Source organism: Oncorhynchus masou, chromosome 28 (genome assembly GCF_036934945.1).
Source record: "Oncorhynchus masou masou isolate Uvic2021 chromosome 28, UVic_Omas_1.1, whole genome shotgun sequence".
Lineage (NCBI taxonomy): Eukaryota > Metazoa > Chordata > Actinopteri > Salmoniformes > Salmonidae > Oncorhynchus > Oncorhynchus masou.
In genome coordinates, this window is record NC_088239.1 from 82,411,325 (window position 1) to 82,439,208 (window position 27,884).

Here is a 27,884-nt window from a genome sequence, read left to right on the forward strand (position 1 = left end):
TAATCCTTCTCACCCCCCCCCTTAAATGATTTAGATGCACTATTGTAAAGTGGCTGTTCCACTGGATGTCAGAAGGTGAATTCACCAATTTGTAAGTCGCTCTGGATAAGAGCGTCTGCTAAATGACTTAAATGTAAATGTAAATGTAATGACGTAAATGACAGATTGAAAAGAGGAATACAAATACGCAGAATACAAATATATAAAACATATTCCAAAAACAGGCACTAAAGTAATACTGCTAAAAAAAAAACACAGCAAAGGAACAAACTTTTTGGCCGAAACGCAAACCACCACATCACTGAGTAACTTCCTCCTTATTTTCAAGCATGGTGGAGGCTGCATCGTGGTATGGGTATGCTTGTCAATGGCAAAGACTGGGGAGTTTTTCCCAGGATAAAAACAAACAGGATGGACCTAAGCACAGGGAAAACCCTAGAGGAAGACCTGCTTCCTTCTGCTTTACACCAGACACTGGGAGATTAAATCACCTTTCAGCAGGACAATAACCTATAACACATGGCTAAATCTACATTATAGGTGCAGTTCAGCAGGACAATAACCTATAACACATGGCTAAATCTACATTATAGGTGCCATTCAGATGCACAAGTACAGTGAAATAACTTTCTTGACAACTCAAAACCCAACAATGCAATAATCAATAGTGTAATACTAGAAAACAAACACACGAGAAATAAGAATACGAAATAAACAAAGTAAGCAAGCAAGCAGGAAACATTTAAAAAGTCAAATCCAATACCAGGTAGATATGTATAGGGGGAAGGGGACAGGGATACTGGAGTGATGGAGGTAGATATGTATAGGGGGAAGGAGACAGAGATACTGGAGTGATGGAGGTAGATATGTATAGGGGGAAGGGGACAAAGATACTGGAGTGATGGACGTAGATATGTATAGGGGACAGAGATACTGGCGTGATGGAGGTAGATATGAATAGGGGACAGGGACACTGGAGTGATGGAGGTAGATATGTATAGGGGACAGGGATACTGGAGTGATGGAGGTAGATATGTATAGGGGACAGGGATACTGGAGTGATGGAGGTAGATATGTATAGGGGACAGGGATACTGGAGTGATGGAGGTAGATATGTATAGGGGGAATGGGACAAAGATACTGGAGTGATGGAGGTAGATATGTATAGGGGACAGGGACACTGGAGTGATGGAGGTAGATATGTATAGGGGGCAGGGATACTGGCGTGATGGAGGTAGATATGTATAGGGGACAGAGATACTGGAGCGATGGAGGTAGATATGTATAGGGGACAGGGATACTGGAGTGATGGAGGTAGATATGTATAGGGGACAGGGATACTGGAGTGATGGAGGTAGATATGTATAGGGGGAAGGGGACAGGGATACTGGAGTGATGGAGGTAGATATGTATAGGGGGAAGGGGACAGGGATACTGGAGTGATGGAGGTAGATATGTATAGGGGGAAGGGGACAGGGATACTGGAGTGATGGAGGTAGATATGTATAGGAGACAGGGATACTGGAGTGATGGAGGTATATATGTATAGGGGGAAGGGGACAGGGATACTGGAGTGATGGAGGTAGATATGTATAGGGGACAGGGATACTGGAGCGATGGCGGTAGATATGTATAGGGGACAGGGATACTGGAGTGATGGAGGTAGATATGTATAGGGGACAGGGATACTGGCGTGATGGAGGTAGATATGTATAGGGGACAGGGATACTGGAGTGATGGCGGTAGATATGTATAGGGGACAGGGATACTGGAGTGATGGAGGTAGATATGTATAGGGGACAGGGATACTGGCGTGATGGAGGTAGATATGTATAGGGGACAGGGATACTGGAGTGATGGCGGTAGATATGTATAGGGGACAGGGATACTGGAGTGATGGAGGTAGATATGTATAGGGGACAGGGATACTGGCGTGATGGAGGTAGATATGTATAGGGGACAGGGATACTGGCGTGATGAGGTAGATATGTAAAGGGGACAGGGATACTGGAGTGATGGAGGTAGATATGTATAGGGGACAGGGATACTGGAGTGATGGAGGTAGATATGTATAGGGGACAGGGATACTGGAGTGATGGAGGTAGATATGTATAGGGGACAGGGATACTGGAGTGATGGAGGTAGATATGTATAGGGGGAAGGGGACAGGGATACGGGAGTGATGGAGGTAGATATGTATAGGAGACAGGGATACTGGAGTGATGGAGGTAGATATGTATAGGGGGAAGGGGACAGAGATACTGGAGTGATGGAGGTAGATATGTATAGGAGACAGGGATACTGGAGTGATGGAGGTTGATATGTATAGGGGGACAGGGATACTGGAGTGATGGCGGTAGATATGTATAGGGGACAGGGATACTGGAGTGATGGCGGTAGATATGTATAGGGCACAGGGATACTGGCGTGATGGAGGTAGATATGTATAGGGGACAGGGATACTGGAGTGATGGAGGTAGATATGTATAGGGGACAGGGATACTGGAGTGATGGAGGTAGATATGTATAGGGGACAGGGATACTGGAGTGATGGAGGTAGATATGTATAGGGGGAAGGGGACAGGGATACGGGCGTGATGGAGGTAGATATGTATAGGGGGAAGGGGACAGGGATACTGGAGTGATGGAGGTAGATATGTATAGGGGACAGGGATACTGGAGTGATAGAGGTAGATATGTATAGGGGGAAGGGGACAGGGATACGGGCGTGATGGAGGTAGATATGTATAGGGGGAAGGGGACAAAGATACTGGAGTGATGGACGTAGATATGTATAGGGGACAGAGATACTGGCGTGATGGAGGTAGATATGTATAGGGGGAAGGGGACAGAGATACTGGAGTGATGGAGGTAGATATGTATAGGGACAGGGATACTGATATGTATAGGGGGAAGGGGACAGGGATACGGGCGTGATGGAGGTAGATATGTATAGGGGGAAGGGGACAAAGATACTGGAGTGATGGACGTAGATATGTATAGGGGACAGGGACACTGGAGTGATGGAGGTAGATATGTATAGGGGACAGGGATACTGGAGTGATGGAGGTAGATATGTATAGGGGACAGGGATACTGGAGTGATGGAGGTAGATATGTATAGGGGGAAGGGGACAGAGATACTGGAGTGATGGAGGTAGATATGTATAGGAGACAGGGATACTGGAGTGATGGAGGTAGATATGTATAGGGGGAAGGGGACAGGGATACGGGCGTGATGGAGGTAGATATGTATAGGGGGAAGGGGACAGGGATACTGGAGTGATGGAGGTAGATATGTATAGGGGACAGGGATACTGGAGTGATAGAGGTAGATATGTATAGGGGGAAGGGGACAGGGATACGGGCGTGATGGAGGTAGATATGTATAGGGGGAAGGGGACAGGGATACTGGAGTGATGGAGGTAGATATGTATAGGGGACAGGGATACTGGAGTGATGGAGGTAGATATGTATAGGGGGAAGGGGACAGAGATACTGGAGTGATGGAGGTAGATATGTATAGGGGGAAGGGGAAAGGGATACGGGCGTGATGGAGGTTGGTGTCAGACTTGATACACCGGTACCTCTTGCCATGCCTGCAGCAGAGAAAATAGTCTATGGCTTGAGTGACAATTTCCCAGGCTTTTCTTTTCACACCGCCTGATATAGAGGTCCTGGACGGCAGGGGGCTGGACCCCAGTGATGTACTGGGCTGTCCTCACTACCCTCTGATATAGAGGTCCTGGATGGCAGGGGGCTCGGCCCCAGTGATGTACTGGGCTGTCCTCACCACCCTCTGATACAGAGGTCCTGGACGGCAGGGGGCTTGGCCCCAGTGATGTACTGGGCTGTCCTCACCACCCTCTGATATAGAGGTCCTGGACGGCAGGGGGCTGGACCCCAGTGATGTACTGGGCTGTCCTCACTACCCTCTGATATAGAGGTCCTGGACGGCAGGGGGCTGGACCCCAGTGATGTACTGGGCTGTCCTCACTACCCTCTGATATAGAGGTCCTGGATGGCAGGGGGCTTGGCCCCAGTGATGTACTGGGCTGTCCTCATCACCCTCTGATATAGAGGTCTTGGATGGCAGGGGGCTCGGCCCCAGTGATGTACCCTGCTGTCCTCACCACCCTCTGATAGAGAGGTCCTGGATGGCAGGGGGCTCGGCCCCAGTGATGTACCCTGCTGTCCTCACCACCCTCTGATATAGAGGTGTAACAACGGCCCCATGGCTCCGAGAGCCAATGGGGGGGCGCAGGCACGTGTGTGTGTGTGTGTGTGTGGGGAAGGGGGCGTTGTTGTTTGTTCAACTGGCCTTTGTGTCATCTGCATGGAGACCAGTACGTACGTGTGTGTGTGTGTGTGTGTGTGTGTGTTCAAGGTTAGCGGGGTCGTCGTTAGTTAATAACGATGTTCATGCATAAGCACTATACTTTAATTTCTACATTTAATTATGATACAACAACAAAAGACGAGTGCAGCAGGGCCATGATTGGGCCATACCACATACACTACTCAGTTCCTACAATTAAAGCTGCAGTATGTGACCGCATTCACATAGAAATGCGTGTTATAGATATGTCGTTCACATTGAAAGCAAGTCTAAGAAGCGGTAGATCTGTTCTATGTACTCTATTTCTATGCTTCCCATTCTTAAATTTAGTTTGAGTCTTTTACTTTCGGGTTTTATACACCAGCTTCAAACAGCTGAGAACACATTTTTGGTGAAAAGATATTTCACAGTGGTTTAGACGGTACAATGATTCTCTACACTACACTTGTTGCATGTTTTGTCACAAACTGAAATTAGGAAAACTATTAGACTTTTAGCAAACCAGGAAGTGGCGGAGCGATTTCTGCATAGTGCATCTTTACATAATGTAAAAAAATAAAATAAAATTAAGAACAGAAAAATAAAAAAAATAGTTAGATAGCTAGATAAATAGATAATATTAAAATATGTACATGCAAGAACAAATCATTTCATTTCCGGTTTATCTTCCTTTTTCTTTTTTATCAATTTATTTTTATTAAATGTGTTTAATATATGCCATTAAGACATCGTCTGATCCCTAGTCATGGGGTACAATATTATTATTATCATTCCATATATGGACACACCACCCAAACTGACCTGGATCACCTCGCTCAGGGATGGGCAACTGACAGGGAACTCTCTGAACTTATCATGACAGGTTGCAGTGACTTGTGGGTCTGCTGTCCAGATACATACCCCACACATGCAGTCAGAGGCAGCCTTAGTCTTTTGGAGGGCCCAAGTGAAGTTAGTTAGTGAAGTGAGTCCTGAAATTTTACACATTTTATCATGGGGCGGAGAGACATATTTGCAGTTTTGAATGTGATATCTGATTGAAAGTGACTAACAAAATCAATGTGGGCCCCCCGGTCTGTAATTTGACCATGATTACTACAAGTTTAGACAGCTGGCGAACTTACCAATCTAAAACATGTTAGCTGACATGAAATAACAAGAGAGAAACTGCTGATGCACAACCACATGACCAAATTACACCTGGTGTATCGTACTGTCATCATTCTAAATGAGACCTGGTGTATCGTACTGTCATCATTCTAAATGAGACCTGGTGTATCGTACTGTCATCATTCTAAATGACACCTGGTGTATCGTACTGTCATCATTCTAAATGACACCTGGTGTATTGTACTGTCATCATTCTAAATGTCACCTGGTGTATCGTACTGTCATAATTCTAAATGACACCTGGTGTATTGTATTGTCATCATTCTAAATGTCACCTGGTGTATCGTACTGTCATCATTCTAAATGACACCTGGTGTATCGTACTGTCATCATTCTAAGTGACACCTGGTGTATCGTATTGTCATCATTCTAAATGTCACCTGGGGTATTCTACTATTTTAACAGTAAGTTGAGACCCCTCCCCCCTTGCTTACAAAAAGGGCCAGTTGCCTTTCACTGAAGTATGTAGATACTGAACAACCGTTGACTGGTATGAGTCAGGGACAAGGCCAGACAGACAGCAGTGAGACAGACATAACTGTTGTTTTGTCGGGCAGGGGCTGGGGTCAAACGCCAGGGGCTGGGGTCAAGCGCCAGGGGCTGGGGTCAAGCGCCAGGGGCTGGGGTCAAGCGCCAGGGGCTGGGGTCAAGCGCCAGGGGCTGGGGGCAAACACCAGGGGCTGGGGGCAAACGCCAGGGGCTGGGGGCAAACGCCAGGGGCTGGGGTCAATTCAAATTTAAGTCAGTAAATTGAGGAAGTGTTTTGAGTTAAAAAATGCACGTCATCATTTGCCTATCCTTTAATTTCTGAGAAATCGTTGAAAGTAGATGGTATTTTTTTTCAATGATTGAATATAAATGTCCTGACCTGGTGTATCGTACTGGGATCATCATTCTAAATGACACCTTTACTTCATGAATTGACCCCAATCCTGTAGTATAACAGGTGCGCTGTGCTGTAAATGTATATATTACACCAACACCCCCGCCCCTCCCCTCCCCTCCATTTGTTTTGTACACTGCTGCAACTCATTGTTTATTATCTATGCATAGTCACCTCACACCTACCTACATGTACAAATTACCTCAACTAACCTGTACCCCCGCACAGTCACTCGGTACCGGTACCCCCCTGTATATAGCCTTGTTATTGTTATTTTATGGTGTTACTTTTGATTATAATTTAATTATGTTTATTTGGTAAATATTATCTCAACTTTATTTCTTGAAGTGCATTGTTGGTTAAGGGCTTGTAACTAAGCATTTCACGGTAAGGTCTTCACTTGTTGTATTCGGGGCATTGGACAAACACAGCTTGATTTGTTATTGTTTTTTTGTTGTTGTTTTTTTTACACCTTTATTTAACTAGGCAAGTCAGTTAAGAACAAATTCTTATTTTCAATGACGGCCTAGGAACAGTGGGTTAACTGCCTGTTCAGGGGCAGAACGACAGATTTTTACCTTGTCAGCTCGGGGGTTTGAACTCGCAACCTTCCGGTTACTAGTTCAACACTCTAACCACTAGGCTACCCTGCCGCCTCTACACTCTAACCACTAGGCTACCCTGCCGCCTCTACACTCTAACCACTAGGCTACCCTGCCGCCTCTACACTCTAACCACTAGGCTACCCTGCCGCCTCTACACTCTAACCACTAGGCTACCCTGTAGAGACTGTCGGTGACACCTTCGTTTACTCCTGTGGAGACGACATGAAGTATTCTAGGGTCTCAAATGACATTCTATCCCGCTATATAGTGAAAAACGTTTGACCAGTGTAGTGCACTATATAGGGAATAGGGTGCATTAGGGACTCATCCTAAGTTTGAAAGGCCAGGAGCGGATTCTCTCCTAGATCTGAGGTTCACAGCGCCCGCTGCCTGCCCTGTACATCAGTGGATCTCCGAGCACCGCCCCGAGGGAAAACAGCCTTTTGTAGTTACCTTGTTTGATCTGTCCCTGCACGGCCGGACTAGACACCTGGGGGGGTGCTGCAGTCTTCTTGGGGGTCTCAGGGGTCCCGGGTCTAGGAGGCCTGGAGAATAGAATACATAAGATACCATCAAATATTTAGCAGACAGAGAAGCTTGAATTGTGTCCATGTACTGTGTAGAAAAGACAAGCTTAGTAGTATGAGGGGGGTGGGGGTGGGGTATGTAAGCATGTGTGTGTATGTGGTCAGAGAGGTGATGAACAACAAATCATCACTATACAAACACTCAAATTCCTTCTTTTTTTTTTAAATTCAGGCTAACTACAGGTTCAGATGTGTTCTGTTCTATCTAGTAGTTGAAAGACCCAAGGCTCCCCCCCCCACCCCCACCTCTCAGTCCACAATGTTAAAGGGAAGGTGGCCCCATCATTATTACCTCGAACACCTTGCAGTTCTCCTCCCACTAGGGTTTCCTTTCCATCCTGACTAAATCACCAAGGACAAAAATACACCGTAGCACATATAAAATCACAGGCTGTTAACAGGTGTCTCCAGACCTCCACCTGTGATCTTTACAGCGCCTCACAGCCCACGCCACCCCCTTTTAAGAAAAGCCTCAGGGTAAGTGTTCCATTCTGCTGACTACACCTGTTGCATTGGGACTAATGAAGACAATGAAGAGTAGAACAGTTTCTCTCTCGTTAGCTAAAAGTAGACATGTGCTGTACTGCGATCTGACACTAACAGGGCTTACTGTGATCCTGTGATGTTACAAATCCTGGCCTGGAGGGAAACGTTCTGACATTTAATCTGAAAAAACTAGTTATTCTCTCAGGTGAGAGAAGACAGAGTAAAGTTTAGTCACAGAGAGAAGTTTAGCCACAGAGAGAAGTCTGTCGCTTTTACTAAGTCTGGAGAAAAAGCGTGATGATGAGATCCTTCGTTGAGCAACCCCTCCACCCCAGCCGGGTCCTTCGTTGAGCAACCCCTCCACCCCAGCCGGGTCCTTCGTTCAGTCCCCTCCACCGCAGCCGGGTCCTTCGTTCAGTCCCCTCCACCCCAGCCGAGTCCTTCGTTCAGTCCCCTCCACCCCAGCCGGGTCCTTCGTTCAGTCCCCTCCACCCCAGCCGGGTCCTTCGTTCAGTCCCCTCCACCCCAGCCGGGTCCTTCGTTCAGTCCCCTCCACCCCAGCCGAGTCCTTCGTTCAGTCCCCTCCACCCCAGCCGAGTCCTTCGTTCAGTCCCCTCCACCCCAGCCGGGTCCTTCGTTCAGTCCCCTCCACCCCAGCCGAGTCCTTCGTTCAGTCCCCTCCACCCCAGCCGGGTCCTTCGTTCAGTCCCCTCCACCCCAGCCGGGTCCTTCGTTCAGTCCCCTCCACCCCAGCCGGGTCCTTCGTTCAGTCCCCTCCACCCCAGCCGGGTCCTTCGTTCAGTCCCCTCCACCCCAGCCGAGTCCTTCGTTCAGTCCCCTCCACCCCAGCCGGGTCCTTCGTTCAGTCCCCTCCACCCCAGCCGGGTCCTTCGTTCAGTCCCCTCCACCCCAGCCGGGTCCTTCGTTCAGTCCCCTCCACCCCAGCCGGGTCCTTCGTTCAGTCCCCTCCACCCCAGCCGGGTCCTTCGTTCAGTCCCCTCCACCCCAGCCGGGTCCTTCGTTCAGTCCCCTCCACCCCAGCCGGGTCCTTCGTTCAGTCCCCTCCACCCCAGTCCCCTTCGCCCCACGTTCGGTCCAGAAACGTGACTCCTACGTCCATGGTGGGTCTCTATAAAATATCACGACAGTAAAAGCGGTCAACATCTTATCACAGAGAACTAACTTGTACCGTCAATAGTGAAGTATTTACATTTATGTTTGGACTTTGGATCTTTATTTAATTGATGTATTTCATCCCCTTTAAGTTGGATCCCAGATGACACTTCTCCATTTTGTTTTTTTTGTTTTTTGTTTTACACCTTTATTTTACTAGGCAAGTCAGTTAAGAACAAATTCTTATTTTCAATGACGGCCTAGGAACAGTGGGTTAACTGCCTGTTCAGGGGCAGAACGACAGATTTGTACCTTGTCAGCTCGGGGATTCGAACTTGCAACCTTCAGGTTACAAGTCCAACGCTCTAACCACTAGGCTACCCTGCCTGCCTGCATAAAGCGACTCGCTAGATGTGGTAGACAGCCAACGGTAATCTGAACAACAGGAGGCTGAATTCCTAATCATCACGCGACACGGACACGTTTACTCAGCTCGTTGAAGTCGGCATAGAAACAGGATAGAACCCCTTTAGAGTGATCAGGGCCCATTGTCCCAGTCTGTAGAAGAGGCCTGTTCAATGATTCGCTAAGAGAGAGCTGTACAATACCGCTACCCAGAGCATTCATTTAATTTAGGGCCCATCCACTGTTTATCACACTTAAAGGCCAGGCAGATAGACACAGCTATGCATGCATCCCAAAAAGGGCACCCTATTACCTATTTAGTGCAGTACGTAGGGAATAGGATTCAATTTGGGATGCAAACATGGAAATGCACTCCTCTTTAACACTGAACATCTTACCCATTGTTAACACAAGATACAGGAAACACACACACAACGAATAGGGTGGAAAAAGTGCAGCAAAAGCTGAACTCCAGGGGATTGGCCAATATGGAAAACATGTGTAACCACGGTAGCAATTCAAATGGAAGAGTTTGGAACGATGGGGTAATGATTAGGCAAAATAGGTGAGGACAATTCACCTGATACGAGATTGAATCTAAACATTACACTGTTGATTTCATATTAAATATTAGCTGTACTTTTCGGCCGCATGTGTTGATCATGAACACTGAAAATACTCTGAATACAATCAGTAGCATGATAATAATATTATATATATATAAATATATATCCCATTTAGCAGACGCTTTTGTCCAAAGCGACTTACAAGTCGGCTGGGGCCACTACTTTTACATATGGGTGGCCCTAGCGGGAATCGAACCCACGACGCTTGGCGTTGCAAGCGCCATGCTCTACCGACTGAGCCACACAGGACCCTATTAGAAATTGGGATAGTTGCAACATAAGACAATAATAAGGGTTTGAGTGAGAGGTCTAACTGGTGTTTCCAAGTGAACACAGCTGTCAAACCAGAGTCTTCAACTATAAGGGTCCTGGGTCCTGTGTGGCTCAGTCGGTAGAGCATGGCGCTTGCAACGCCAAGCGTCGTGGGTTCGATTCCCGCTGGGGCCACCCATATGTAAAAGTAGTGGCCCCAGCCGACTTGTAAGTCGCTTTGGACAAAAGCGTCTGCTAAATGGGATATATTATTATTATTACTATATATTATAAGTGTTGTTTTTTTTGTTCTCCGAGCTGTGCCGTTGAGGAACAAGAGCAAGCACACTTGTAGTTGTTTTGAACACAGCCTTGCATCCCTGCCTTCACACAATTACTGTTGTTGTTGTTTAGGCCAGGGCTTCTCAAATTGTTGTGGGTCCAGGGACCCCTTTAATGTTAAGAAATTCATCAGGGACCCCCTCATAGTCAGAAAAGCTCAAGTGAGATGAAAATAGCAAACAAGGAGTTTTACTTATGATGTCGGCAGAGCACGGCCGGACCAACCAAATCTCTGTCCCTAGGAAAGACCATTTTAAAGGCTCGCCTCTTGGCATCGGAAATAAAATGTTGCCGTTTTCAAGCTACTGTAATTTCCTGCAATTCGACAAATGTGTCAACACAGAGAGATGTTTTTGTTGTTGCAACCTTAAAGCGAATATACTGCAATTCTACAGCTTTTTCCATGCGGCAGAGAGAAAACTTTGCAGTTTTAAAGTTTAAAATACATTTATAGCAAAAAAAAAAAAAAAAACTGAAAAAGTTGGAGAAATACAAGATGCATTGAGTTGGAAATAAATTGAATTGGTGGCGTACTTTGGATACCAATATCGCTGTGAGCATCGAAGACTCATGTTGCCAAGGGTTAAAAACATATTTACAGATTAATAATTAATAATACATTGTATTATATTACACCCGCTAAAGTTATTCCACGGATCCCTTTGCCAAAATGTGTTAAACCTTAAGAGTCTAAGCCCTGCCTAAACCGGGGGGAGGGGAGGTTCTACTAACCTATACGGAATTGTTTTAAGGTCATACCAAGGGTCATTTAGCTATTTGATTATGAATATTAAGACCCCTTGAAGTATATAAAAATAAACATGAAAAATGTTTTGGGCTGCTATTAGCTCAGACAAGCACATTGGATAACAGATTCAACAGACATTCCTTACTGCTATTAGCAGTCATGGCTTTAGAAGCTTCTGATAGGCTAATTGACATAATTTGAGTCAATTGGAAGTGTACCTGAAGATGTATTTCAAGGCCTACCTTCAAACTCAGTGCTTCTCTGCTTGACATCATGGGAAAATCTAAAGAAATCAGCCAATCAGACCTCAGAAAAATAATATGTAGACCTCCACAAGTCTGGTTCATCCTTGGGAGCAATTTCCAAATGGCTGAATGTACCACGTTCATCTGTACAAACAATAGTACGCAAGTATAAACACCATGGGACCACGCAGCCGTCATACCGCTCAGGAAGGAAGCGCGTTCTGTCTCCTAGAGATGAATGTTCTTTGGTGCGACAAGTGCGAATCAATCTCAGAACAACAGCAAAGGACCCTGTGAAGATGCTGGAGGAAACAGGTACATAAGTATCTATATATCCACAGTAAAAACGATTCCTATATCTGCATAACCTGAAAGGCCGCTCAGCAAGGAAAAAGCCACTGCTCCAAAACCCCCATAAAAAAAGTCAGACTACGGTTTGCAACTGCACATGGGGACAAAGACAATGCTACCAAATACAATGCTACCACATACTAATTGAGTGTATGAAAACGTCTGACTCACTGGGAATGTGATGAATGATATAAAAGCTGAAATGAAACTCTACTATTATTCTGACATTTCACATTCTTAAAATAAAGTGGTGATCCTAACTGACCTAAGACAGTGGATTTTTACTAGGATTAAATGTCAGGAATTGTGAAAAAATAAGTTTAAATATATTTGGCTAAGGTGCATGTAAACTTACGACAGAGATCTGACGCGTACCAGGCCGACAGAGACCCGACGCGTACCAGGCCGACAGAGACCCGACGCGTACCAGGCCGACAGAGACCCGACGTGTACCAGGCCGACAGAGACCCGACGTGTACCAGGCCGACAGAGACCCGACGTGTACCAGGCCGACAGAGATCCGACGTGTACCAGGCCGACAGAGACCCGACGTGTACCAGGCCGACAGAGACCCGACGTGTACCAGGCCGACAGAGATCCGACGTGTACCAGGCCGACAGAGACCCGACGCGTACCAGGCCGACAGAGACCCGACGCGTACCAGGCCGACAGAGACCCGACGTGTACCAGGCCGACAGAGATCCGACGTGTACCAGGCCGACAGAGACCCGACGCGTACCAGGCCGACAGAGATCCGACGTGTACCAGGCCGACAGAGATCCGACGTGTACCAGGCCGACAGAGATCCTGACGTGTACCAGGCCGACAGAGATCCTGACGTGTACCAGGCCGACAGAGATCCTGACGTGTACCAGGCCGACAGAGATCCTGAAGTGTACCAGGCCGACAGAGATCCTGACGTGTACCAGGCCGACAACTGCACAACTTAAAGTAATACATGTCAGAGGTGTTTAAAGCTCCTCTTTTACATGAGGAGACATGTGTTGACCTGGCTGGGGGGGATAACGCATTAGGCCCTGGCTGGGGGGGGATAACGCATTAGGCCCTGGCTGGGGGGGGATAACGCATTAGGCCCTGGCTGGGGGGTTAACGTATTAGGCCCTGGCTGGGGGGGGGAAATAACGCATTAGGCCCTGGCTGGGGGGGGGAAATAACGCATTAGGCCCTGGCTGGGGGGGGGAAATAACGCACTAGGCCCTGGCTGGGGGGGGGGGGGGAAATAACGCACTAGGCCCTGGCTGGGGGGGATAATACATTGTTTAAATGGGCTTTCTGGAGATTCTTTACATTTTAACCAGGAAGACCAGGAAGTTTGAAATATTGAGGACTTGGAGCATCTGTATGGCTAGGAGACAGGATGCGAAGAGGTCTGTCCATCCATCTGTACTCCCTCGTTAACTATGAACCACGTCTGTCCGTCCATCTGTACTCCCTCGTTAACTATGAACCACGTCTGTCCGTCCATCTGTACTCCCTCGTTAACTATGAACCACGTCTGTCCGTCCATCTGTACTCCCTCGTTAACTATGAACCACGTCTGTTCGTCCATCTGTACTCCCTCGTTAACTATGAACCACGTCTGTCCGTCCATCTGTACTCCCTCGTTAACTATGAACCACGTCTGTCCATCCATCTGTACTCCCTCGTTAACTATGAACCACGTCTGTCCGTTCGCCCGCCCCCCCGTTTTATGTAAGATAAAAATACAAAACACACATCAAGGGGCAACGGGCCGGCCGTCGACAGACTTCATAAAATTGTCATCATCTTTCTGGCATTTCAGCAACAGCATGTTGTTAAATCATTCAGCTTCCCTACGAGACCAAGAGAAGGAAGCTCCAACAATCAGACCACCACTGCTCCGGTCTCTGCTCGCGGGTCACTGTACAAATAGTAAACTAAGACTGAACAACAGCTCAATACAAACCAGGCAATCCTCCCCAATTTCAGCAACGCCTCACCAGGGGCCCACAGAGGACATGGGGGGCCTGGGGGTCCTACAGACTGGGGACAGGTAGTCACAGGGCCAGGGGCCCACAGAGGACATGGGGGTCCTGGGGGTACTAGAGACTGAGGATCTACCCACCATTCAAAGCTACACAGCACCCTTCTTAATGTTAGACATACATACATGCATACATACATACATACATACATACATTACATACATGTCAAGCAAGGTTCTACCTACATACATACTGTCAAGACGTTGGCCTGTGGGTAGGTTTATGACAGTTACAAACACCTCTTCCCCCCCCCCCTTCTTCCTCTCTCTACCCTACTGATGTGACATTTGAAAACCCCTTCATTAACATAGAGATCCTGAGAACATCAGAAGGTGGGGGGAAATGAACTATATTCTGGTAATCCGACCAATTGAACATATGGGTTGGTACTTAATGAATATGATGTCAGTTCGGTTGTCATCTGAGACATTCTCATCGATGATTGTCATCCTAACTCTACAGTGGAAAGTCTACACATCAGAGTTATCGGATTCACAAGGAATTGTTGTTCAATTTAAAATGTGAGATTTGGGTCTTCATAAGTTAGGGCTCTGCTCAATCAGTGGCCCTCCCCTGTGAAGAGACATGGGCTATAAACCTTTTCAAACACGCCCTCCTTCTCCCTTCCTATAAAAAGCCTTGACGACAACATAACCTTCTGTTCTGAGGATGTGAAGACGACGGTCCGATGTCAGAATGTTTCAGATAATAACTACAGAACGAAGCCAACATCAGCGTGAGCTTTGGTTGCGAATGTTATGAACTTTGAACTATTATTCACTACAGAAGTGATACCTCCTCGCCGTTGAGTTAGCAACAGCAGCTGCAAACGTGGGTTAGGAAGGAACAGACAGAGTATCCCATCTACCACACAACGACGTTACTACAACGTATCCAATTGACCACCAGAGACATTCTTCAAAGGACAAAGGACTCGGTTTGGCAACACGGCCTTCCATCTACCACCAACGTACTGAAACGCAGCTCAGAGTAAATATGTATTGCATTTTCCTTTTCCAAATGGGCGGTAATTTAGAATGCATCAGATACTGTATTTGCGATAGCACAGCTTCTCCCTGTGTCCCTCAGTCTTCCCGCTCTTTCACTCTAACCCCGCCCCTTTTCCTTTGAGTAACAAGCTGTCATATCTGTTCCGCCCGCTAGGGACGTTTTCCTTTATGACGCAATTTGTAATTAAGTTATGATTTAATTATGTGTATGTGTAATTCTGTGTGATTAGTTGGGTATTTAGTAAATAAATAATTAAACCCAATTCTGTATTGCTGATTCAACTTGTTAGGCAGGGTTTGTGCAGATAACCAAGACTTTACAACTTTCAGATGAGACTGAATTAAGAGGACTATTAATATTGACTGCTATTGATGTAAAATATTACTAGGTCTTTAAGAGTTTATTCGGAAGATAACAGCTCTATAAATATTATTTTGGCGTGCCCCGACTCTCTAGTTAATTACATTTACATGATTAGCTCAATCAGGTAATATTAATTACGGAGAAATGATTTTATAGAATTGCATGTCATACCACTTCATCCGACATAGCCAGAAACAACGACAATACATACACACACGCACGTCAAACAGGGTTCTACCTACATACACACTCACGTCAAGCAGGGTTCTACCTACATACACACTCACGTCAAGCAGGGTTCTACCTAAATACACACGTCAAGCAGGGTTCTACCTACATACACACGTCGAGCAGGGTTCTACCTACATACACACGCACGTCAAGCAGGGTTCTATCTACACACACGCACGTCAAACAGGGTTCTACCCACGCACACATGCACGTCAAACAGGGTTCTACCTACACACACACGCACGTCAAGCAGGGTTCTACATACACACGCACGTCAAGCAGGGTTCTACCTACATACACACGCACGTCAAGCAGGGTTCTACCTACACACGTCAATCAGGGTTCTACCTACACACGTCAATCAGGGTTCTACCTACACACACGTCGAGCAGTGTTCTACCTACACACACACACGTCGAGCAGTGTTCTACCTACACACACACACGTCGAGCAGGGCTCTACCTACACACACACACGTCGAGCAGGGCTCTACCTACAGACACACACACGTCGAGCAGGGTTCTACCTACAGACACACACACGTCGAGCAGGGTTCTACCTACAGACACACGTCGAGCAGGGTTCTACCTACAGACACACACACACACACACACACACACACACACACGTCGAGCAGGGTTCTACCTACATACACACACACGTCGAGCAGGGTTCTACCTACATACACACACGTCGAGCAGGGTTCTACCTACAGACACACGTCGAGCAGGGTTCTACCTACAGACACAAAGTTTGAGCAGGGCTCTACCCACATACACAAAGTTCGAGCAGGGCTCTACCCACATACAAAGGTCGAGCAGGGTTCTACCTACACACACACACGTCGAGCAGGTCTCTACCTACGTGTGTGTGTGTGTGTGTGTGTGTGTGTGTGTGTGTGTGTGTGTGTACATATTTTAAAAAGGGGGCAATCAGTCATTGCTACAAGTATATTTGGACTTCTAAATGAATGATATGTACCCATTGATTCTTTAGGAATATTGCATCCCTCATGAGCTCAGTGTAACTGTCACAGTCCACCAGAACCCAAATATAAACGTGTTTTCACTCCACTGTCAGTAAACAAAGAAAATCTTAACTATATAGCCTCAAAACATGGTTCAAATGATCATTGTGACATCCTGGCTGGTCAGTCGTTGCCTCCACAGCTCTGTCTATGAATTTGATAGAGTGGATACGTTTATTCAGCATCAATCCTCAGCAGTATACCGAAACAGAGGAATGGGAGGCTGCTTTGTTATCGTTTCTACTGCTGATTGCCCCTTTAATGAAATATCACCTGAGCCAGGTGTCGGTGCCTGTGTGACAACGCTGCTTACCTGACAGGTGCCTTCTTCATGTGTTCTCCCACGAAGGTGGCATTGGTCATGCCCATCAGGGTGTTAGCCAATGAGATGACAGAGAGCAGGTGCTGGGTAGTCACGGCCCGGGACACTCCGTATGTCCCTTTACCCACCATCTCTGACAGGGACAACTTCCTGCCCGTGGACAGGGCCATCTGACGCAGCAGGGACTCCTAATTAGTACAGAGGAGTTACATATTGAGTCGAAACACACACACACACACATATCTATATCTATATATCTATACATATATATACATACATATATACATTTATGTATATATACACATATATACACATACATACACATATATCTATATATCTCTATCTATCTCTATATCTATCTCTATCTATCGATATACACACACAAAAATATACGGAAAATCCATAAATTGTAAAAATGAACACCTTACCTTGAAGGTGGGCAGCATGAGAGACATATGACCTCCTCGGGATATGAGACCGAAGGAGATGGGGCAATGGGGTTTGAGCATGCCCAGTCTGCTCAGACACACCTCGTCCAGTGGTCCGTTGAGGCCCCAGGCGTGGAGACAGGACATGAACAGTTTGGCCGTGTCCATAGTCAGGTTATACTCCAACAGAGACAGAGATTTAGACTTCTCCTCGCGTCTCCTCATCTCCTCCTCTTCCTCCTCGTCTTCATCCAGGAGGTGCTCCTTAATGGTCTCCTTCATTGTCTCCTTCACCTGTTGGACATGACAAAATGGCCGCCAGTCAGTGATAAAAACAACAGAAATAATAATTATTGTTGCTTATTGTGAGCAGTTCTTATGAGAATTATTTCAATTGGATTATTGTCCAAGGAAATGTTATACAGTCAGATTCTCATGAAAAGGTACACGGTACAAAAGGTCAAGTAATTGTATAAGTCCAACAATTACTTTTGTTGTGAATAATGTGAAGAAAAAAAATGTAATAAGCACGACACCCTCGTCCCCATTTGGCCAGAGCCAGCACGGCACCCTCGTCCCCATTTGGCCAGAGCCAGCACGGCACCCTCGTCCCCATTTGGCCAGAGCCAGCACGGCACCCTCGTCCCCATTTGGCCAGAGCCAGCACGGCACCCTCGTCCCCATTTGGCCAGAGCCAGCACGGCACCCTCGTCCCCATTTGGCCAGAGCCAGCACGGCACCCTCGTCCCCATTTGGCCAGAGCCAGCACGGCACCCTCGTCCCCATTTGGCCAGAGCCAGCACGGCACCCTCGTCCCCATTTGGCCAGAGCCAGCACGGCACCCTCGTCCCCATTTGGCCAGAGCCAGCACGGCACCCTCGTCCCCATTTGGCCAGAGCCAGCACGGCACCCTCGTCCCCATTTGGCCAGAGCCAGCACGGCACCCTCGTCCCCATTTGGCCAGAGCCAGCACGGCACCCTCGTCCCCATTTGGCCAGAGCCAGCACGGCACCCTCGTCCCCATTTGGCCAGAGCCAGCACGGCACCCTCGTCCCCATTTGGCCAGAGCCAGCACGGCACCCTCGTCCCCATTTGGCCAGAGCCAGCACGGCACCCTCGTTCCCATTTGGCCAGAGCCAGCACGGCACCCTCGTTCCCATTTGGCCAGAGCCAGCACGGCACCCTCGTCCCCATTTGGCCAGAGCCAGCACGGCACCCTCGTCCCCATTTGGCCAGAGCCAGCACGGCACCCTCGTCCCCATTTGGCCAGAGCCAGCACGGCACCCTCGTCCCCATTTGGCCAGAGCCAGCACGGCACCCTCGTCCCCATTTGGCCAGAGCCAGCACGGCACCCTCGTCCCCATTTGGCCAGAGCCAGCACGGCACCCTCGTCCCCATTTGGCCAGAGCCAGCACGGCACCCTCGTCCCCATTTGGCCAGAGCCAGCACGGCACCCTCGTCCCCATTTGGCCATAGCCAAAAGTGCACGACACAGGTAGTCATCTCAGTCCCAACCCAGCAGGACCAACTAGCCATCGCTCCTTCACCTGTTTGAAGATCTTGTTAGCGAGGAAGGACCCTCCTTTGTCGGCTGCTCCCTGGGCCTTCTGGAGGGTCTCAGGGGAGACCAGGGTGGGGTTGGGCCGCTGGGCCTCCTCAGTCAGCAGCTGGATGATCACCGACTCCACGTCAAAGAACAGGACATGCATGTCAGGGTCTGTCAGATTGGTCTTCATGGCCTGCACCACCAGACTGTTGTTGGAGTACTTCTGTAGGTTGCCCTGGGAAACAACAAAGACACTTTTATTGTAAATCAGAATAGAATGTTTCTACAAACTTCTACATTAATGTGGATGCTACCATGGTTACGGACAATCCTGAATGAATCGTGAATAATGATGAGTGAGAAAGTAACACACGCACAAATCACATACCCACCAAGACATGCTAACCTCTCACCATTAGAGGTTATCCTTTTAGATCATACCCACCAAGACATGCTAACGTCACACCATTAGAGGTTATCCTTTTAGATCATACCCACCAAGACATGCTAACGTCTCACCATAAGAGGTTAGCCTTTTATATCATACCCACCAAGACATGCTAACGTCTCATTAGAAGTCTGTAGAAACATTCTATTCTGATTTACAATAAAAGTGACTCCAAAATGACACACTACATTATTTACCATTAATTTCTATTGGGCACAAAATTATCTGAAACAACCAAAACTAAGTGCAAATGCATCCAACAAATGTGTAGAGTCACAAACTTGATGTAATAATTGCGTGCTATGAATTTAGAACCACACACTTCACTTTCTACTAATTTAATACACACACGTGAATTTGTCCCCTAAAATGGTGGGACAGTGTACAACAAGTGGTGTAATTTATAAACAGTTCATCCGATAGGAATGAAAATACCCTCAAATTAAAGCTGACAGTCTGCACTTTAACCTCATAGTCATCATATCATTTCAAATCCAAAGCGCTGGAAGTACAGAGCCAAAACAACAACAAAACAATGTGTCACTGTGTGTCCCAATACTTTTAGGAGTTCAATGTGTAGGTCAACTCTGAACAGCAGTCCATCAATCTCAATCACCGTGTTGCCCTTCCATTTCACTGGGTCTGGATTCAGGAGCAAAGATGTAGATACAGGTTTTAGTCACTGTGTGTTAACATGGGGGACATGGGGGGGTGAAATATACCACATTTCTTCCACAGAATCTCATTCCGTTTTCTAACCACATTACGTGTCATTTACAAACATGCTAATCCCTATTCAACTTGAAAGGCACCACACTCTTTGCACAGGAAAGGATGTTCACATAAAACAAACAAGGTCTATAATGACTGGACTAGGACGTCACAACATTAGTTTACTTTCTTCCAAGAGGAGAGAGAGAGAGAGAGAGAACGAGAGAACGAGAGCGAGGATAAAGAACGAGAGAGGAGAGAAAGAACAAGAGAGGATAAAGAACGAGAGAAGGAGAGAGAAGAGCGAGAAAGACAGAGAAGCTGCTGTTAGGTCCCCAAGCCCCCTAACCCCCATCCTGCATCTGCTCTGTCTGGGAGGGAGGGAGGGAGGGAGGGAGGGAGGGAGGGAGGGAGGGAGGGAGGGAGGGAGGGAGGGAGGGAGGGAGGGAGGGAGGGAGGGAGGGAGGGAGGGAGGGAGGGAGGGAGGGAGGGAGGGGGAGGGAGGGAGGGAGGGAGGGAGGGAGGGAGGGAGGGAGGGAGGGAGGGAGGGAGGGAGGGAGGGAGGGAGGGAGGGAGGGAGGGAGGGCTCAGACAATAGAGTAAGGTCTATCTCTAACAATTAGCACACAGGGTCAGCATTGTCACTGTGCTCAATGGCAGTTAAACAGCTTCAATGGGCACTGCTGTGTGTGTCTCAGTGATCACAGAGCAGAACAATGTCAGGCGTAGAGGAGAAAGGATGAGGGATGGAGGGAGGCCTAACAGGCTGGACCTCCTCTATCGGCTTCATGACATGAAAGGACACAAAACCAACTACTTTACACCAGCATCTCAGTGAAAAATTACAAAACCAGAACGCACAATATACGAAAAGGGACATTGGTTTGTTATGGGACTTGAACTAACAATTACACAGTCTTTTGTTATGGGACTTGAACAATAGCACATAGTATGATATACATGTTGCAGTACTCCTAAACTATTTTTGAATGAGTAGCAAAATCTATAATTATAGTAATAGAATTGGATTTTAAAAAGAAGACAACATGGTGTGGTGTGTGTTATAAGTCTTTATTGAAAGTTATAACCAGGACCCTGTCTGACAGACATTTATCAGAGAGAAGAGACTCCTAACACACACACACACACACACACACACACACCAGCAGAGAGAAGCGCAGCGGCGTGAGGATAGGTACAGTCCAGCTCCTTGGTCCGCCTGGGATTGGAGCCATCAGCTTGGTCCGCCTGGGATTGGAGCCATCAGCTTGGTCCGCCTGGGATTGGAGCCATCAGCTTGGTCCGCCTGGGATTGGAGCCATCAGCTTGGTCCGCCTGGGATTGGAGCCATCAGCTTGGTCCGCCTGGGATTGGAGCCATCAGCTTGGTCCGCCTGGGATTGGAGCCATCAGCTTGGTCCGCCTGGGATTGGAGCCATCAGCTTGGTCCGCCTGGGATTGGAGCCATCAGCTTGGTCGGCCTGGGATTGGAGCCATCAGCTTGGTCGGTCTGGGATTGGAGCCATCAGCTTGGTCGGTCTGGGATTGGAGCCATCAGCTTGGTCCGCCTGGGATTGGAGCCATCAGCTTGGTCCGCCTGGGATTGGAGCCATCAGCTTGGTCCGCCTGGGATTGGAGCCATCAGTTTTGTCTGTTTGATGAGGGAACAGCGAATCAAAGCCACAGACCGTACGTTGGCTCAGTTGTTCGACAGATGTCTACTTCTCCAGGCTCCGAGTCACACTCCGTAACGAGCCATGAGACGGCAGTGTGTGTGTGAGAGAGAAGGCCCAGCCCAGTTCACGGCTTCCCTGTTCAGTAATTAGCCTTTCTAGTGTCCTGACTGATGGGGAGCCATTGCACCTGCACCTGTGACACACACACACACACACAGAATACACACACACAGTAGAGACGTTGCACAAATGTCCTTAGACATGATGCTACGTTCAGATTTTTTTTGTGTCCTACAGCAGAAGTAGTGATGGGTTCTGATAAGTGTGGCTTAATGAATTAGCTTTTTTAACCGCTCACTGATGATGACAGATTTCTACCAGCCAGTGGTGTTGTTTCGATGGAGGAAGGCTGCCCTCCACAGGATAACGACTGCCAAAACCACAAGACAAAAGGGACCCTCCCCCAGCACCATCTTCCCCTGCCCACCTCCCTCTCCCTCCAGCCCCCTCCCTCCCTCCCTCTCCCTCCAGCCCCCTCCCTCTGAGGACACAACTAGGCTGCAGGTGGACTCTAGAAGATGAGAAGAAAACAGCCCCCTCTCCTCCACCCATTCCTTCTATCATAGCTGCAGGCGTTCATTTATTTCTATCGCCCCGCCACACACACACACGCGCACGCCACACACACACACGCGCACACACACACGCTCTTATGACAGCCATCTTCTCCAATGTCTTTACTGACGGCCTGACGAGATGATGGGAGGGCTGGAGAGGGGACCGGGCTGGAGAGGGGAACGGGCTGGAGAGGGGAACGGGCTGGAGAGGGGACCGGGCTGGAGAGGGGACCGGGCTGGAGAGGGGAACGGGCTGGAGAGGGGAACGGGCTGGAGAGGGGAACGGGCTGGAGAGGGGACCGGGCTGGAGAGGGGACCGGGCTGGAGAGGGGACCGGGCTGGAGAGGGGACCGGGCTGGAGAGGGGACCGGGCTGGAGAGGGGACCGGGCTGGAGAGGGGACCGGGCTGGAGAGGGGACCGGGCGTCGGGCTGGAGAGGGGTAGTAGATCTGATGGTAGATCGCTGTGTGGAATCAGGTGCATCTCTAACATCTGAGACCACAAGGGAACCAGGGCTAATTCCCAAATCACACAGGAGAGCAGAGTGGAGCTCGGAGAGGACAGACACACAGGAGAGCGGAGTGGAGATCGGAGAGGACAGACACAGGAGAGCAGAGCGGAGATCGGAGAGGACAGACACAGGAGAGCAGAGCGGAGATCGGAGAGGACAGACACACAGGAGAGCAGAGCGGAGCTCGGAGAGGACAGACACACAGGAGAGCAGAGCGGATCTAGGAGAGGACAGACACACAGGAGAGCAGAGCGGATCTAGGAGAGGACAGACACACAGGAGAGCAGAGCGGAGCTCGGAGAGGACAGACACACAGGAGAGCAGAGCGGAGCTCGGAGAGGACAGACACACAGGAGAGCAGAGTGGAGATCGGAGAGGACAGACACACAGGAGAGCAGAGTGGATCTAGGAGAGGACAGACACACAAGAGAGCAGAGTGGATCTAGGAGAGGACAGACACAGGAGAGCAGAGTGGAGATCGGAGAGGACAGACACACAGGAGAGCAGAGTGGATCTAGGAGAGGACAGACACACAGGAGAGCAGAGTGGAGCTCGGAGAGGACAGACACACAGGAGAGCAGAGCGGAGCTCGGAGGACAGACACACAGGAGAGCAGAGTGGATCTAGGAGAGGACAGACACACAGGAGAGCAGAGTGGAGCTCGGAGAGGACAGACACCAGAATAACAGCAGATAATTCAATCACAGAATCACAGAGCCAGTGCGCCTGCAATGCCAGGGAAGGAGCATTTCATATCACTTCTATTAAACTCTCCCCCTGGACTACATATAGAGCCAGTGGACTGGAGAGTCTGCATAGCAACCCACACATCTGACTGGCTGGCCGGAGCCCTGGAGAGCAGTCAAAACATAGAGAGGAAGACTGGTACAGTGCATTATCATACAGTGCATTATCATAGTAGATCATTTTCAAAGAGGAAAATTGGAATTGCAGTTTACTTGTTGAAAAATGGACATTATTGACCAGAGATTTGACCCCAACCCCCATAATGAAATATACAAATCATATTGGCCATTTGAACACTCACAGTGTACACACAGGAACATATGGATAGTGCTACATGCCAAGAGACTGCAATCGAGCAAAAATAGGTCATAACTATCACTCATATTTGCCAACTAACCCATTCTAAGTTCTCAGTTGATGAATACATCGGCTGCTTTAAAACCTGTAGATAGCTGGTAGATAGCTAGCCTTGTTGTAACTGACTGACTGGCCAGCCCAGTGACAAGCCATGAATAGAAAGTGTGACCGGGCGGAGGGGAGGGGAGGAGAGCGGTGTGACCGGGCGGAGGGGAGGGGAGGAGAGCGGTGTGACCGGGCGGAGGGAGGGGAGGAGAGGAGAGCGGTGTGACCGGGCGGAGGGAGGGGAGGGAGAACGGTGTGACCGGGCGGAGGGGAGGGGAGGAGAGGAGAGCGGTGTGACCGGGCGGAGGGGAGGGGAAGAGAGGAGAGCGGTGTGACCGGGCGGAGGGGAGGGGAGGAGAGGGAGAGCGGTGTGACCGGGCGGAGGGGAGGGGAGGAGAGGAGAGCGGTGTGACCGGGCGGAGGGGAGGGGAGGAGAGGAGAGCGGTGTGACCGGGCGGAGGGGAGGGGAGGAGAGGAGAGCGGTGTGACCGGGCGGAGGGGAGGGGAGGAGAGGAGAGCGGTGTGACCGGGCGGAGGGGAGGGAGGAGAGGAGAGAGCGGTGTGACCGGGGCGGAGGGAGGGAGAGGAGAGCGGTGTGACCGGGCGGAGGGGAGGGGAGGAGAGAGAGCGGTGTGACCGGGCGGAGGGGAGGAGGAGAGGAGGAGAGCGGTGTGACCGGGCGGAGGGGGGGGAGGAGAGGAGAGCGGTGTGACCGGGCGGAGGGAGGGGAGGAGAGGAGAGCGGTGTGACCGGGCGGAGGGGAGGGAGAGGAGAGGAGAGCGGTGTGACCGGGCGGAGGGGAGGGGAGGAGAGGAGAGCGGTGTGACCGGGCGGAGGGGAGGGGAGGAGAGGAGAGCGGTGTGACCGGGCGGAGGGGGAGGGGAGGAGAGGAGAGCGGTGTGACCGGGCGGAGGGGAGGGGAGGAGAGGAGCGGTGTGACCGGGCGGAGGGGAGGGGAGGAGAGGAGAGCGGTGTGACCGGGCGGAGGGGAGGGGGAGGAGAGGAGAGCGGTGTGACCGGGCGGAGGGGAGGGGAGGAGAGGAGAGCGGTGTGACCGGGCGGAGGGGAGGGGAGGAGAGGAGAGCGGTGTGACCGGGGCGGAGGGGAGGGGAGGAGGAGAGGAGAGAGCGGTGTGACCGGGCGGAGGGGAGGGGAGGAGAGGAGAGCGGTGTGACCGGGCGGAGGGGAGGGAGGGAGAGGAGAGGAGAGCGGTGTGACCGGGCGGAGGGGAGGAGGAGAGGGAGAGCGGTGTGACCGGGCGGAGGGGAGGAGGGCGGAGAGGGGAGAGGAGAGCGGTGTGACCGGGCGGAGGGGAGGGGGAGGAGAGCGGTGTGACCGGGCGGAGGGGAGGGAGAGGAGAGCGGTGTGACCGGGCGGAGGGGAGGAGAGGAGAGCGGTGTGACCGGGCGGAGGGGAGGAGGAGGAGGGCGGAGGGGAGGAGCGGTGTGACCGGGGGAGGAGGAGGGGAGGAGGGGAGCGGTGTGACCGGGCGGAGGGGGAGGGGAGGAGAGCGGTGTGACCGGGCGGAGGGGAGGGGAGGGAGAGCGGTGTGACCGGGCGGAGGGGAGGAGAGGAGAGCGGTGTGACCGGGCGGAGGGGAGGGGAGGAGAGCGGTGTGACCGGGCGGAGGGGAGGAGGAGGAGAGCGGTGTGACCGGGCGGAGGGGAGGAGAGGAGAGCGGTGTGACCGGGCGGAGGGGAGGAGAGGAGAGCGGTGTGACCGGGCGGAGGGGAGGAGGGGAGAGGAGAGCGGTGTGACCGGGCGGAGGGGGAGGAGAGAGGAGAGCGGTGTGACCGGGCGGAGGGGGAGGAGAGGAGAGGAGAGCGGTGTGACCGGGCGGAGGGGAGGAGAGGAGAGGAGAGCGGTGTGACCGGGCGGAGGGGAGGAGAGGAGAGCGGTGTGACCGGGCGGAGGGGAGGAGAGGAGAGCGGTGTGACCGGACGGAGGGGAGGAGAGGAGAGGAGAGCGGTGTGACCGGACGGAGGGGAGGAGAGGAGAGCGGTGTGACCGGGCGGAGGGGAGGAGAGGAGAGCGGTGTGACCGGGCGGAGGGGAGGAGAGGAGAGCGGTGTGACCGGGCGGAGGGGAGGAGAGCGGTGTGACCGGGCGGAGGGGAGGAGAGCGGTGTGACCGGGCGGAGGGGAGGAGAGCGGTGTGACCGGGCTGAGGGGAGGAGAGCGGTGTGACCGGGCGGAGGGGAGGAGAGGAGAGCGGTGTGACCGGGCGGAGGGGAGGAGAGGAGAGCGGTGTGACCGGGCGGAAGGGAGGAGAGGAGAGCGGTGTGACCGGGCGGAAGGGAGGAGAGGAGAGCGGTGTGACCGGGCGGAGGGGAGGAGAGCGGTGTGACCGGGCGGAGGGGAGGAGAGCGGTGTGACCGGGCTGAGGGGAGGAGAGCGGTGTGACCGGGCTGAGGGGAGGAGAGCGGTGTGACCGGGCTGAGGGGAGGAGAGCGGTGTGACCGGGCTGAGGGGAGGAGAGCGGTGTGACCGGGCGGAGGGGAGGAGAGGAGAGCGGTGTGACCGGGCGGAGGGGAGGAGAGGAGAGCGGTGTGACCGGGCGGAGGGGAGGAGAGGAGAGCGGTGTGACCGGGCGGAGGGGAGGAGAGGAGAGCGGTGTGACCGGGCGGAGGGGAGGAGAGGAGAGCGGTGTGACCGGACGGAGGGGGGGAGAGGAGAGGAGAGCGGTGTGACCGGACGGAGGGGAGGAGAGGAGAGGAGAGCGGTGTGACCGGGCGGAGGGGAGGAGAGGAGAGCGGTGTGACCGGGCGGAGGGGAGGAGAGGAGAGCGGTGTGACCGGGCGGAGGGGGAGGAGAGCGGTGTGACCGGGCTGAGGGGAGGAGAGCGGTGTGACCGGGCTGAGGGGAGGAGAGCGGTGTGACCGGGCGGAGGGGAGGAGAGGAGAGGAGAGCGGTGTGACCGGGCGGAGGGGAGGAGAGGAGAGCGGTGTGACCGGGCGGAAGGGAGGAGAGGAGAGCGGTGTGACCGGGCGGAAGGGAGGAGAGGAGAGCGGTGTGACCGGGCGGAGGGGAGGAGTTGAGAGCGGTGTGACCGGGCAGAGGGGAGGAGAGCGGTGTGACCGGGCGGAGGGGAGGAGAGGAGAGCGGTGTGACCGGGCGGAGGGGAGGAGAGGAGAGCGGTGTGACCGGGCGGAGGGGAGGAGAGGAGAGCGGTGTGACCGGGCGGAGGGGAGGAGAGGAGAGCGGTGTGACCGGGCGGAGGGGAGGAGAGGAGAGGAGAGCGGTGTGACCGGGCGGAGGAGAGGAGAGGAGAGGAGAGCGGTGTGACCGGGCGGAGGAGAGGAGAGGAGAGCGGTGTGACCGGGCGGAGGAGAGGAGAGGAGAGCGGTGTGACCGGGCGGAGGAGAGGAGAGGAGAGCGGTGTGACCGGGCGGAGGGGAGGAGAGCGGTGTGACCGGGCGGAGGGGAGGAGAGCGGTGTGACCGGGCGGAGGGGAGGAGAGCGGTGTGACCGGGCGGAGGGGAGGAGAGCGGTGTGACCGGGCGGAGGGGGAGGAGAGCGGTGTGACCGGGCGGAGGGGGAGGAGAGCGGTGTGACCGGGCGGAGGGGAGGAGAGGAGAGGAGAGCGGTGTGACCGGGCGGAGGGGAGGAGAGGAGAGGAGAGCGGTGTGACCGGGCGGAGGGGAGGAGAGGAGAGGAGAGCGGTGTGAC

General features: G+C 51.3%; 1 protein-coding gene across 1 annotated transcript in view; it reads right to left on the reverse strand.

The window, feature by feature from the left end:
* LOC135517077 (WD repeat-containing protein 7-like) overlaps positions 1-27,884 on the reverse strand; it is a 110,431-nt gene that overhangs the window by 17,006 nt on the left and 65,541 nt on the right. The window contains exons 15-18 of the mRNA XM_064941099.1: positions 19,108-19,341; positions 17,561-17,854; positions 17,124-17,320; positions 7,450-7,541 (exon numbers count right to left, since the gene is read on the reverse strand). Of these exons, the coding sequence (XP_064797171.1) occupies positions 7,450-7,541; positions 17,124-17,320; positions 17,561-17,854; positions 19,108-19,341 (817 nt within the window). The remainder of the gene's footprint in view (positions 1-7,449; positions 7,542-17,123; positions 17,321-17,560; positions 17,855-19,107; positions 19,342-27,884) is intronic.